Source organism: Rana temporaria, chromosome 2, assembly GCF_905171775.1.
Source record: "Rana temporaria chromosome 2, aRanTem1.1, whole genome shotgun sequence".
NCBI classification, from domain to species: Eukaryota; Metazoa; Chordata; class Amphibia; order Anura; family Ranidae; genus Rana; species Rana temporaria.
The window spans coordinates 113,008,933-113,022,896 of NC_053490.1; the positions used below are offsets into that span (position 1 = coordinate 113,008,933).

The 13,964-nt window shown below is 42.8% G+C and overlaps 1 protein-coding gene across 5 annotated transcripts in view; it reads right to left on the reverse strand.

Moving 5' to 3' along the window:
• Nucleotides 1–13,964, reverse strand: part of HDAC7 (histone deacetylase 7) — a 459,678-nt gene that overhangs the window by 66,963 nt on the left and 378,751 nt on the right. For all 5 annotated transcript variants that reach the window (XM_040340777.1, XM_040340778.1, XM_040340780.1 and 2 more), the window contains 2 exons: nucleotides 972–1,144; nucleotides 552–630 (listed from right to left, as the gene is read on the reverse strand). In XM_040340777.1, coding sequence (XP_040196711.1) covers nucleotides 552–630; nucleotides 972–1,144 — 252 coding nt within the window. The remainder of the gene's footprint in view (nucleotides 1–551; nucleotides 631–971; nucleotides 1,145–13,964) is intronic.

Here is a 13,964-nt window from a genome sequence, read left to right on the forward strand (position 1 = left end):
ATGACTTCCACTGTGCTAAGACCTATTTTTTGAAAGTTATGCACACAAATCAGGTTTCAATTTCTATCAGCTTAAGCTGGGTACACAAGGGTTGACAAATCGGCTGAAAACGATGAGATTGTCAGTAACCAGATGACTTTTACAGCTCTTCGTCCCTCGACCAGCTTCTTTTAAACAAGCATGTAGGAAAACCAGCATCTAACCAGCGTTCGCAGCCAATGGCTGTGGGCTTTGATCACTTCTGGCAAGGGGGGCAGTCCCACTATCAAAACACAATAGCTCAACAGAGATCACTGTACCAACATTAGATGTGTAAGTACACCAATCTACGTTTTTTTCATTTAGCCCGAAAAAAAAAAAAGAAAAAAAACACTACCATTGTGTACCCAGCATTAAACCCATCAGAACAAATGTGACTACTATGCATTTTGAAGGACCTCAATGTTTCCTTACTAAACTACATTGATTTCAAAAGCAAAACAAAGTAATTGTATGGTAAATTACATTTTAAATTAAAGAAACAAACAAAAATATATAGAAAGGTTCCATACTGCCTTTGCTTTTATCCTTGTTGACCAGATGCCTCAGGCTTTGCTCCTGCCGTCCATGGTCTGTATTCCGACAGTCCACCTGGGAAATGAAGAGTGAGGATCAGCAAAGGAAGACACAGTGCGGCCCCCATTACTTCTTATCTACTTGTATCCCCATCAGATTATTAGGAAGGAACAGCTTGGCATTGAAGTGTAGCTGTGTCACTGTACAGGTCTCACTACATAAGTGACGAGTACTCTAGAACACTACTTGGAAAATGTAATACGTAAAAAGGGGAATTTATGCATACACCTTTCATTAACCAACCAAACTCCAACACTGATAAAACAATGCGTGTTGTCATGGCTCAGTAACCATGTCAGTGCTGTACAACCTTTGGAATTTAAAAATAATCAAGGAAACAAAAAGGAAAAAAATACCCTTATTTTGGGGTCTATATGGTGCTGTGGAGTGATGGCTGAGAAGAATGCTTGCTGGGCCTGCTTTATGTTCATCAGTGCGGTGTCCGACTGCTGATTGTGACGCTGGATTAGGTGAAAATCCATAGGGGTAGCTTGTGTCAGCACTGTGCTCGATGGAACGGTCAAGTCCACTGCAAAACAAAAACAGCAAAACATATACGTCAAACACATTTCCAGCGTAAGAATACATTGATCAGTTGATGCTAATCAATTACTGCTTATGGCAAACCGAGTCTGCAACAAATACATTAAGTTGGCTACACATATTACAGAGCGATCCTACATTCTCCCTTACACCAATAACTATCATAGTACAAGGGCCTGCAGATGTGCATTGAAGTGCTCCCTAACACATGGTAACGCGACAACGAGCGCTGTGGTGTGCTGCATCCAGAAGAAAGGGTAAGGTCCAGTTTTCAGTGGGATAGGGAGCATGGGCACCATAAAATGGGCTGCCTTATAACATTGGCGTTAATGTGCGTATGGCAACGCACTGCTAAGGTGGTAAAGTGGTAGGAAACTCAGGCACTGCAATCCAAAATACATAAAAAGGCCAACATTCCTTTGCTTTATAAACACACTGCAATATAACTTCCCCTTAGGTTGCCTTTTTTCCCTATCATTTCGCTTAGGCCCTTTTCACACTACAAAATAAATCCGTTTTAATAATCCGTATTAAAATCCGTCAGATAATGTTAAAAAACGGAAGTTATACGTCCTTTATAAAATATCATTAAAGTCTATGGGATTTTATGTTCCGTAAAGATCCGTAATAGTCCGTTATAACGTACGGACGTTAGTTATAACGGAATATGTGACGGGTCTTGCACTATTTTTTGTCCATTTTTTGTCCGTTGCAAGTAACGGATATATTAACGTCCGTTATATTTTAACATTGAAGTCTATGGCGCTCGGACGTTAGTAAATGTCTCCGTAAATGTCCGTTATAGTAACGGACGTTAATTTAACTGAGCATGCTCAGTAAAGACTTCTGGAGCTGGACTTCAACAAAGGGTGAAATGGTTTTTATTAACGGACGTTAGAAAGGAATGATATAACGGATGTATACGGATATATACGGATAAACATTATCCGTTTTCAATAAAGGAAGAATGGTAAAAAATGTATCCGTATGTATCCGTTATTAAATCCGTTAATAAACGTCCGTTAATAGGTGTAATACGGATATTATAAAACGGACATACAATCCATAGTGTGAAAGAAGCCTTACTTTACATCTGCTGTCTCTCTGCCAAATGCTGTTCTCTTCTGATTCCATCACATAGTAAATATCTGCCCTTGCTCGGGTTTCCTTGCCTGTATACTTGCGCATGCGCATTACAAATTTAGCCAAGCCTCGTTATCATTACTGTGAACAGAGCCATTCTTAGCAATGCTGTTGCTGGTGACAGCCAATGTTTACATCCTCTGTGATGTGCCAAGTCACATGGAGTGTTTCAGGAACTCAACAATGGATCAGCAATCCCGCGATATTGTAAAGCATTGCTGCGAGTATTGACAACGAGGCACGGCAACAGGATGTGTGGATTGATGGCATGTTTAGTGTGCCGTGACTGGGGGACAAAATGCGCATGTGCTGGGGACGTCGCTACGGTACAGATTGGGCTGTTAAAGTGAAGAAATGTCCGAACATAAGAAACCCCACACATGCGTCCCTGAAAATGGCTATTCGGTAATAACTGGTGCTGTAATGACCACAGGCTGGGAACCGTAGACAATACAAGTGAAGACATGTCACCAGCACACCAAGGATTCCTCAAAAATGGTCCTAAGCGTTCTTTTTCTGGTTACATGGCACACATAAGGCAACGTTTCACTTGCCTGGCGAAGGGTGGCTCTGAAACATTATGTGTACCATGTGACCAGGAAAAAAAAGATTAGGACCCTTTTTGAGGAATCCTTGGTGTGCTGGTGAAATTTCTTCACTTGTATTGTCATTACAGCACCAGTTATTACCGAATAGCCCTTTTCTGGAACGTACCTGTGGGCAATATTGTTTGGACTTGTTACTCATAAAGGGCCCAATTGTGGAGGCAATGAAGGACAGTGGCATGTAAGTAAGAGCACACTGCTTTACATGGGAAAAACATTTAAATGATGGTTTACTACCACTTTAATGAGCCTATAATGGCCCGGATTCACAAAGCACGTACGCCAACGTATCTCGAGATACGTCGCGTAAGTGTAAGTATGCGCTGTCGTATCTATGCGCCGTGCCCATAAACTGAGATACGCCTGAAAATAGGCTTCATCCGACCGACGTAACTTTCCTACGCCGGCGTATCGTGGGCGCATATTTACGCTGGCCGCAAGTGGCGCTCCTATTGAGTGGCATCCAGAGTGGCATCCAGACATGTCACCAGGGCAGCTACAAGTATTTTAAACTAGTACTAGAAAACGGTTCAGCTGAAGTTCACGTTTACTGGCAGTACAATCACCAAACACACACAGTGAAGGAATGAAGATAAGTTTACATTAAAAAGTTAGGAACTTTCCAGGCCAACTTTCTTCCGTCACCCCACTGCTGTTCTGCGACATTCTTTTCTTGTGAAATTCGAGGTACAGATAAGGAAATTTGCATGCTGCACCAAGTTCTCAAATATGAATTGATGGGACTTTCCTCTCTAAATGTTGCTGAATGTAATTACAAATAAAAAAAAAGCACAATAACTACTAAGCCACTATACCAAATCAGTGAGTTGTGTAAACTGTTCAAACAGATTCCCCCCACTCACTCACCATTAGCAGCTGTTACCATTACTCATAATGGCCCAACTTTGACCCAACACTACACAGAGCAGCTAATTTTTGGTGGGTGTGTCGGTATTTATACCACAGAGGAAACTTACGATGACTGCATTTTTGTATCTTTCAGCTTTTGATATCAACTCTCCCCGTTAGGTATTATGAGTTATTGTGAACATTCCAAGCTTCAGATATGGTCTTCGGGACTGGGCGTTCCTATTTGATTGACAGGCTTCGACGGTCGCATACATCGCGTCACGAGTAGCCGAAAGAAGCCGAACGTCGGTGCGGCTCTATACGGCGCCTGCGCACCGACGTTCGGCTACTTTCGGAAAATCGTGACGCGATGTATGCGACTGTTGGAAGACTGTCAATCAAATAGGAACGCCCAGTCCCGCAGCCCATACCCGAAAGCGGCGGAGAAGATCGCTCTCTAAAACGGTAAGTAAAACGGTAAGTACTGCTTAGATTTTTTAAAAAAATACCCGATTCCCCTTGACAAAATGAGCATGAATCTAATGTTAAAAAATAACTTTTCGGGTGAACCTCCACTTTAAGAAATGCAGCTTTTACTGGCATTAAAGCCGAACTAAACCCTTCAATGTTTTCAGCCAAGGAAGCTGCCATTTTAGCTTCTGTTAGATCGTCAACTGCTATAATGCTGCACTTGTGATCAGTTATGACACCAGCCATTGGATGGTTTTACACCTTGGATGGGAACGCGAGCAATTGTGACAAAAACATCACAGCACACCGGGAATGTAACTTTTTTGAAACTGTTAAATAGATGGGTTTAGTTACGCTTTAAGCGCGTTTACAGGTGTATTCGTAAAAGAGAGTTTACAGGCAGGAAAAAAAAACCCACAACAGGTCGTTCAGTAGAAGAGCTGAAAAAACACTTAAAAGGCATCGAAACGTGTCTAAACGCACATAAATGATCTAGCATTTGAGCATTATGGCATCCCAATGACCAGAGTAAATTAATATTATAGCCAATAAAATGCATTAACGCTCATGCGCCGGACGTGCCTGAACCAGGGTTTGACAATTTTTCTTGGAATCTAGGAGCCAGCTAAAAAAAAAGTTAGGAGCCAAAAACGCACCCCGTCCCGCCGAGTTCGCACGCAGAAGCGAACGCATATGTGAGTAGCGCCCACATATTAAAGCGTTGTTCAAACCACACATGTGAGGTATTGCTGCGATTGGTAGAGCGAGAGCAATAATTCTTGCCCTAGACCTCCTCTAACTCAAAACATGGAACCTGTAGAATTTTTTAAACGTCGCATATGGAGATTTTAAAGTGTAAAAATTTGTCGCCATTCCACAAGCGGACGCAATTTTGAAGCGTGACATGTTAGGTATCAGTTTACTCTGCGTAACATTATCTTTCACAATATAAAAAAAATTGGGCTAACTTTACTGTTGTCTTATTTTTTAATTAAAAAAAGTGTATTTTTTACCAAAAAAAGTGCGCTTGTAAGACCGCTGCACAAATACGGTGTGACAGAAAGTATTGCAACGACCGTCATTTTATTCTCTAGGGTGTTAGAATAAAAAAATATCTATAATGTTTGGGGGGTTTCTAATTATAGGGAAGGTGATGGCAGTAAAAACACAGGGGAAGCTCCATTAGCATTGCTGGTTGTCTTGTCATGCCAACGGCCACCACAGGATGGCGCCAGATCATAGAAGGAAGCATAGGCATGCAGAAGGCCGCAAAGGCGCGGTCTCAATTACCGGCCGGCACGGTGGGGGCGCACGGAGACACAGGCGCTCGGATTTCGTCTAACCCTGGCCTAAATGCATGTGCAATATGTGGCTTTTATCACATTTTCCTGTTATGGTTTTCGGCGTTCAGAAGGGCTTTTAGAGACGTCCTGTAAGCATGTATAGCTCAGTTTACATTCCAGCACAGTGCCCATGTGTTGGGATGAGTGAAATTCCGTGCATCAGTGACGTCATACTGCACCAACCACTCAAGACGGCTGAGAACTGTCACCCAGAAGATGCCAGGGAGACGATGCGGCAGAGAGGTACCTCGCCAGTGTTGAAATAGAGGAAAGTATTTTGGCAGTTGGATCTAAAAAAACAGACCAGCTGTCCATTTACACCTGACTGCCATCCAATCTGATCCACTGTTCGAAAGACAAACAGATCCCCATCCATATGTTTTTAGTGGATCGGATGTAGGCTGGTGTAAACGGACACATGTCCTTTACACCCACCACTCCATAGAGGAGAATGGAGGGTCCGATCAGGTCTGCCTGAAAAACAGACAGGAGGAACATTCGTGTGAAAGGGGCCCAACAGACTTATTAGCTAGAAATTGCCTTGAAAAAAAAAACAACGAATGATGCCATCATACCTAAGAAGCTGTAAGATGCAATAGAATAAAATCTTGTTTTTGGGTTTAGCCACTTGCCTACCGGGCACTTTTACCCCCTTCCTGCCCAGGCCAACTTTCAGTGCTGTCGTACTTTGAATGGCAACTGCCCGGTCATGCAACACTGTACCCATTTGAAACCTTTATATATTTTTTTTCACACAAAAAGAGCTTTCTGTTGGTCTTATTTAATTTCCACTGGGTTCTTTATTTTTTGCAAAAAATAAAAAATAAATGACTGAAAATCTTGAAAAAAAATATATAAACCTTTTTCATAGTTTATTATAAAATTTGGCAAATACCGGTAAGTACATTTTTCTCCTTCATTTATGTACGCTGATGAGGATGCACCGATAGGCTGCACTTATGGGGTGGCACTGGTGGGCACCAATGAAGAGGTACTGATTGGCAGCACTGGTGGGAACTGAGGCCTCGTACACACGACCGAGAAACTCGACGGGCGAAACACATCGTTTTGCTCGTCGAGTTCCTTGTGAAGCCGTAGAGAAACTCGACAAGCCAAGTTTCTCCATTCCCGTCAAGGAAATAGAGAACTTGCTCTCTTTTTGGCTCGTCGAGTTTCTCGACAGTTTCCTCAACGAAAATTTACACACGACCGGTTTCCTCGGCAAAAAAAAATATCTCCCAGCAAGTTTCTTGCTGGTTTTTGCTGAGAAACTCGGTCGTGTGTACGAGGCCTAACTGATGAGGCTGCAGTGATAATCAGGACACTCAGTGCCTTGATTATCAGTGTAGATGTCCCTTTCACACAAGCCGGTTATCGGCTCTCCTCTCCAAAGGGATGCCGATAACCGGCTTGTTTACATCGTGATCAGCAGTGATTGGACACAGATGATCAGCTGTGATTGGCCCTTTACCCCAATCTGATCCTAAGGACACGGCAATTTACAGAGCCCACTGCAGCAAGAGTGCTGTGGACGCGATTAAGGGAGGACGTCGTATGACGCCCTACCAGAACTGGCTGGCCGCGCTGTAGCCGCCATTCGGCTATAGTGCAGTTGGCAACTGGTTAATACAGCTTTTAATTTTAGGCCCCTTTGACATGAGGACTATTTGTCAGTTTTTTCATTCATCCACTGATGGATGAAAAACGGACATCAATGCATCTCTATGGAAAAACGAATGTAAACGAATGATCATCCATTTACATGGTTTACACCCGCTTCCGTCATCAACCGTTTTTTGTAATGGATCAAAGCCCTAATTTTCTTTTGTTAAAAAAAAAACGGATGTAAAAACGGACAAACGGTCAATTTTTGCATGAAAAAAATGGCTCCGGGGTTCGAGCGGTTAAGGACTCTAGCTGGTGGATGGGGGGAAAAAACGGATGAAAAAATTATGACAAACTGATGAAAACTTCATGTTTTAGGGTTCAAATACAGACGATTTCAATAGATTTGCTAGCATGACATTAACCCTTCCTTGACCACTGCATCTACAACCCATTCATTCTGATTGTCGTCCACATGATACAAAGAAATGAAACCTCTCCTGGTTAGCTGAACTCTAAAAGTGGAGCTTTCAGTTGGTTACGCGGCGCGATTCAATGTGTGTGTGCAGTTTTTCTAATGAAATGACTAACAAACTTTGAAAAAGATACTTAGATTGGAGATATTATGTGTCCTGACATTTGAGATACATCTGTTCACATTTACGCATTTTCATATTGTCAGCAAATAGCTGCTTTCATTTCTCAAGTGAGAACCAAAATGTTGGTGCGTTAAAAAGGAAATGACAATCTAAAAATAAAGCGAGGTGAAGTACTTTTAAATATCCTGTTTTCTTCATTGCAGGGGGTGCAGAGTGTATCTGGAGAAGTTAAGGGTGACATAGGAATTTCAGGATGGCGCAACACATGGGATTGATCATAGGCCTATATTTAGAGTAACTGCCGTCTGCGAGGAGATATTTACTGGAATGTGGAGCAATATCGATATGGCAACATCATTGACTGCTCTTCCTAAAGCCCGGCTCCCACCAAGTTCTTTTTTATTTTTTTTAAAGTAAAACATTATTTCAAACCATCTTTTTAAATTGCCATCTGTTACCCTTGTGGGGAGAGTTTCCCCTGTTTGCTGTCAATGTGACATGAGGACGAGAAATAAAGGGACAGGAAAGAAGTGTCAAACATGCAGAGAGCAATAAAAAAAAAGAAAAAACAAGAAATAGCCAGCATGCTGCCCATGTGCCAGTTATTGAGATTCACATAAAATAAGAAAATAAAAAATAAGACATATGGTATCCACTAATACGATGCAACCATAAACCCCAGCATTGGACATATGGGTATGGTGATGGATGGCATGGTTTACTAGCAATAAAAAACCTGAAAGTTTCTAAACGTTATTGTCTACTAAAAAAAATTCCAGCAACTTCTGTCCCCACTGGAGAGAATGCCTTCACCAGGACAGGAAGCAAGGATAAATCTCCACTATGGCGAGAGAGAGAGAGAGAGAGAGAGAGAGAGAGAGAGAGAGAGAGTGAGAGAGAGAGAGAGAGAGAGAGGGAGACAGTGTAACTAAAGACCTGAAGTATGTTACTGCTCGGGATATGCCTAAAAGAAGGTTACCCCAACATTTCATATTCCAGATAGGTGCCTGCTGTACCTGTATGAGAAAGTATCCTGCTCACTTTGTATTGCTTCCTTTATGTGAAATCCCCGGTTTTCTCGCAAGGCCCTCTGCTTTCCTATTAAAAATGGACCACACTGGGCATAAGAGCGCAGCATGGTCAGTTCTCTAGAAGTGCTGGGAACTCGGTCTACTCTCCTCCAATGATCACATTTCTTCAGACCCTCCCCCACCCCCCGCATAGCCATTCACTGGGAGCCCAGTGTGCTGCCGTTTCTCCACGCTCACCTGTCTATGCGGCTGAGAACAGAGGGAATGTGAACACTTATTAAAAAAAAAAAAGTATTTATGATGTTTGTTTTTAGATGGTTTGCCTTTCATTACTATTTTAAAAGAGATGTATGTGATTTTTTTTTTCAGAATCATACTTACCTACTTACATCTGTCCCCCTGTGGCTCCAACACTGAGAACTGAGCGATCCAACACCACTGATCACTCGGTTCTCAGGGCTCCATGAGCAGAGAGCTGGTGACTTTCAGGGGCTCGCTGAGAGTCTGAGCCGGGTGCTGGTCCAAGCATGTGGGCAAATGCCGACTCCATTGTTGCGATCTTACCAGTTAAGTGAGGGCAGATTAGACCTCTCTGAAGAGAAGGGTTTTCAGAGATTGTATAAAAGTGGACAGACTAGGAGACAGTCAGACAAGTGGGGTAGGGAGTTCCAGAGGATGGGAGAGGCTCTGGAGAAGTCCTGAAGGCAAGCATGGGAGGAGGTAACAAGAAAGTTAGAAAGCAGGAGGTCTTGGGAGGAACGAAGGGAACGACTTGGTTGGTATTTTGAGGTATTTTTAGTTTGTAATTCGAATTGAATTCATTGGGCGAGTGGGGTAGCAGACCTTGAATGGCTGGTAAGGTGGATGAGTCTGGCAGCAGCATTCATGATGGACTGAAGCGGCATAGCCTATGTAAGGGTAAGCTAATGAAAAGGGAGTTGCACATAAAGTACAAATCCAACTGTACTATGACTGTAGCCATGTATGCAGAACCCCCCTCCCTCTCCTTACAATCCAGCACATATCTTATTCTAGTGTAGGAAGAGGAATAGGAATGGAATGGCAACACAAGGAGCTAAATCTCAGCCAGCCAACATACTTGTACATGACTGCTGGAAGCCATTTGTTAATGTATAACCACACATACACACACACACACACACACACACACACACACACACACACACACATACTACATTTTGTGTATTTGATTATCACAGCTTTAATATATTTATCTTTGTTATCCAAGTTCATCTTTACATATTACAAAAACATTTTCGGAATCAAGATCTTTTGATGAAAATTTTGATTGTGCAACCTCATTTATCAACAAGCTAATCGTGTCTAGCTTTAAGGTCACTAAACAGCACAGTGAGCGCCTTCAGAACAGTTGGGATTTCAGTTTTGCTACACAGATGATATGAATTAGTCGCCCCCCTCCCCCCAACTGTTTTAGCAAATTCAAGAGGGTCTGACTGTCTTGATATATTTCATAGTATGCAACAATAGGGGCGAGTCTGCCAGAAGCACAAGAACCACATTTTGTGGCCCACATGTGAACTTGCACTGAAGTTATCAGTTTTACATTAACCGTTCCCTTAGACCAGTGCTTCTCAACCTGGGGGTCAAATGATGATTTGCCAGGGGTCACCAAATCCTGGGCTGTTCCTGAAGCCCGCACCGCTCTCCCAGCCTTTTGCGGCCCCCCAGAAGCGCTGTCCTTGGAGCCCATGGCCGCCCAGCTGGGCTGTTCCTGTGGGCCTCCCACCAAGGAGTAAGTGAAGGAATAAAAATAGAAAATACATGGAAGGGGGAGGAACCAAGAAAAAGGAGAGAAAGAATAAGAGAAATAACAAGAAAGACGGCTAGAGAGAGGGATTGGTGGAAGAGATTAGGATAGAGAGAGATACAAGGGAAAGAAAGGAGAACAAAGAGAAAGAGTCGAACATCCTATACTCGTGTATAGTCGGGCAGGAACGGCTCCTCTCGCGGTCACGTTCTGTACGTCCAGGACGTGACTGCGAGAGGAGCCGAGCCTGCCCGACTATACACGAGTGTACTGCGCTCGGTATATGTCGGCGCAGTAGTTCAAACTCGGCGCGGGAAGCGGGTATATCGCGCACCCATGATTTTGCCATGAATTTCAGGGCAAAAAAAGTGCGCGGTATACGCCGATAAATACGGTAAGTGAAGGAGGACTGCACTAAGGTAAAGGAAGCTATTTAGGAAAAAAAATTGTACCTTTACAACCCCTTTCAGGAGAGGAGCATTTGGATTCTAAAAAACGCAAAGTGTGCAAAAACGCTAGATGTGTTTAGGTTCGTTTGCACGGTAATGCATTTTAATGGCTAGAATAAATGAATATTTTGACCAATAGAGTGAATTAACACGCTTAATAATAAACACATGTTCAATACTCAGCTTTTGCCGCATTTTTTAAGCGTTTTTTTTTTTCACCTGCCAGAAGAAAATGCGTTTAGTGGAGTGCAATGTGTACGAAGCCTCAAACAAAAGACGTAGGCAGACACAGTTCAGTTTTGCCTACTCAATCCTGGCTTTGGCAGAATCGGCTACTTTGTCTATAGTACAAGATATCTAGCTGCCAAGACCGATCAATATCACTAGACACAGTTCAATGTGTTTGGTCAGGCGGTAAACCTACAAAGGTGACTTCAATGCAGGCCTCTGCGTGGGCGATGGGTGTGCGCTGACTAAAGCTATAAAGAGAGAACTCTTCACACCGATATGACCGTACGGGTCACCCGGCCGTGTTTGTAAACAGTGTGGCTCGTGATGACTAAGCCGGTTATCGGCTCTTCATCCTTGTCCTAGTTCACAGTTTATTTATCCGTTTTATGGGGCTTTCCAGTGAAACTGAACCACCTGCATTCTTCAAGCTTTTGTATTCAAAAAAACTTCTCAAGAACTTTCAAAGGACCACCTAAACATGAATCAGATTCCATTATTTATCATCTGTTTGGCCATTCTTTATATTCAATAGCGACATGGATTTTCGTAACAGAAAGTAATAGGATAGCCCAGAGTACAATGGAAGGATTATTCATCCTGTGACCAAATACCTGGACCCCTGAGCAACGTGACACCGACTTCCTTTGACCCATTTGTAACAGAATTTTCATCAGAATGTAACATATGGCACAGCGCAGCGCTATTCCAGGCCAGGACTGTAACCCAAGCTCACCTTCCCTCCAAACAAAGCTCTTTTTTTTTCTGGTTACATCAGATGGTTGGCGAGCAGGGCAACAACGCACACCAGACCTGCGTTTATGTTTACCAAGGTCAGGGTTGTAAATATGATCACCATATTTAAATACAGAAATGGTCCATAAAGTGAACTTGGTGCACAGTTTTTCATTTGAAGGTCATTGCAACAGACAAGGGGAACCTTTGCATCTGGAGGAAAAGAGGTTTAACCTCTGCATATGGAAAGGCTTCTTCACAGTAAGAGCTGGAAAAATGTGGCCTCATTCAGCTGTAGTTGTGTTCAGGAGTGTGCACAAGGGGGTGGCTCCAGGGAGACCCCACAAAGCATTGGAAGAACCCAATAGATGGAAATTTACTGATTTTTAAGTTCAATGGCACAGTGCTGGATCGAGAGAGGACTCAAGTAAGTATTATTTAGGGGGAGGACCAGCTAGTAGAAGGTTTCTTTTACATGCAGGTAATGCATTAAAGCGGCGTCCCACCCAAAAGGGGAAGCTCCGCTTTAAGACACCCCCCTTCTCAGCCTAACTTGGCATGTGCTCGCGCATGTGCAGCCGAAATCCGCACAGCCGGCTGCCCACAGTTAAGATGTCGTTGCCGGGAACCCAGAGGCTAGTGAAGAACTAGCCCGGGTGAAGACGACGTTGGATCCTTGGGTGGGTAAGTATCCATTTATTAAAAGTCAGCAGCTATAACATTTGTAACTGCTATTTACAGACTGAAACTCCTCTTTAAGTTAAGAAAAAACGTTTTAACTTTAGAATCACTTAAATGTCTCATGGGTTTAAACACTTTAAGTGTTTAAGTGTAGCCCTTAACATCTAAGGGCCGCACAAAATATTCAGTGAATGATATACCACAGAAAGTTATGAGACTGCATGCCTGCTATAAAAGATGGTCAGAGACTGCAGACAAAGTATATTATTTGTATGAAAAATATTGTGTGACCAGGACCATGCATGCTCGGAAATGAAAAAATACATTAAGATAGATTACATCACTTCCGATGTTGTGTTCGGTCTTACAAAAAATGGCATAACTTTAGTAACATTGGTTTTCGATATGAAACAGGCATATTCAATATTCTCATCATGTGTACCGGTCTTTGCTGCAGCAGGAGTAAGACTACACAGTGGGTGGGATGACTGGTTAGGTAGGTCTAGCCCTTGAGAAGTTAAAGGGTGCGAAAATTTGACATATCTACCAGGAGATGTAAGCTACATGCAACTGCGTGCAAAAATGCCCTAATTTACTCTTGCCCCAGTTTTAAAATCAAGAGTACTGTGCTGCTATTTATATAGCAGTATTGTGTATCATTCCTTGTCTTTTTTTTTTTGTTTAACAGTCCACTTTTAACACTAGAGAGTGCAGGTTTTTGTAAGCATATATAGATGGTAACAACACTGGCAAAATCAAGTATGCATACGTGTCACTGCAGTATTAGAATAGCAGTAGCATAATTGTAGTTGCATTATATGAGGCGAGGCATTGAGAAGAGGAAAATGTAAAATATGATAGAATTGCACTCCAAGTAAAGCTGCACGATTAATCGTAAACAAAAAAAATAAAATAATAATAATAAATAAAAAATAAATAAAAACATTGCAATCTCGATTTAGTGCAGAGCTGTTCTCTGCTCGCATCTGTCAAAAAAAAATAAAAAGAGGCAGCCTGCCAAGTTTATCACAATATTGCCCAGCACTGAGAGATAAAAAGTAAGGCCCCGTACACACGGCCGAGGAACTCGACGTGCCAAACACATCGAGTTCCTCGGCCAGTTCAGCCCTGAAGCCGCCGAGGACCTCGGCGGGCCGAGAGCTCCCATAGAACAACGAGGAAATAGAGAACATGTTCTCTATTTCCTCGCCGAGGTCCTCGTCGGCTTCCTTGGCCGAAAGTGTACACACGGCCGGGTTTCTCGGCAGAATTCAGCCA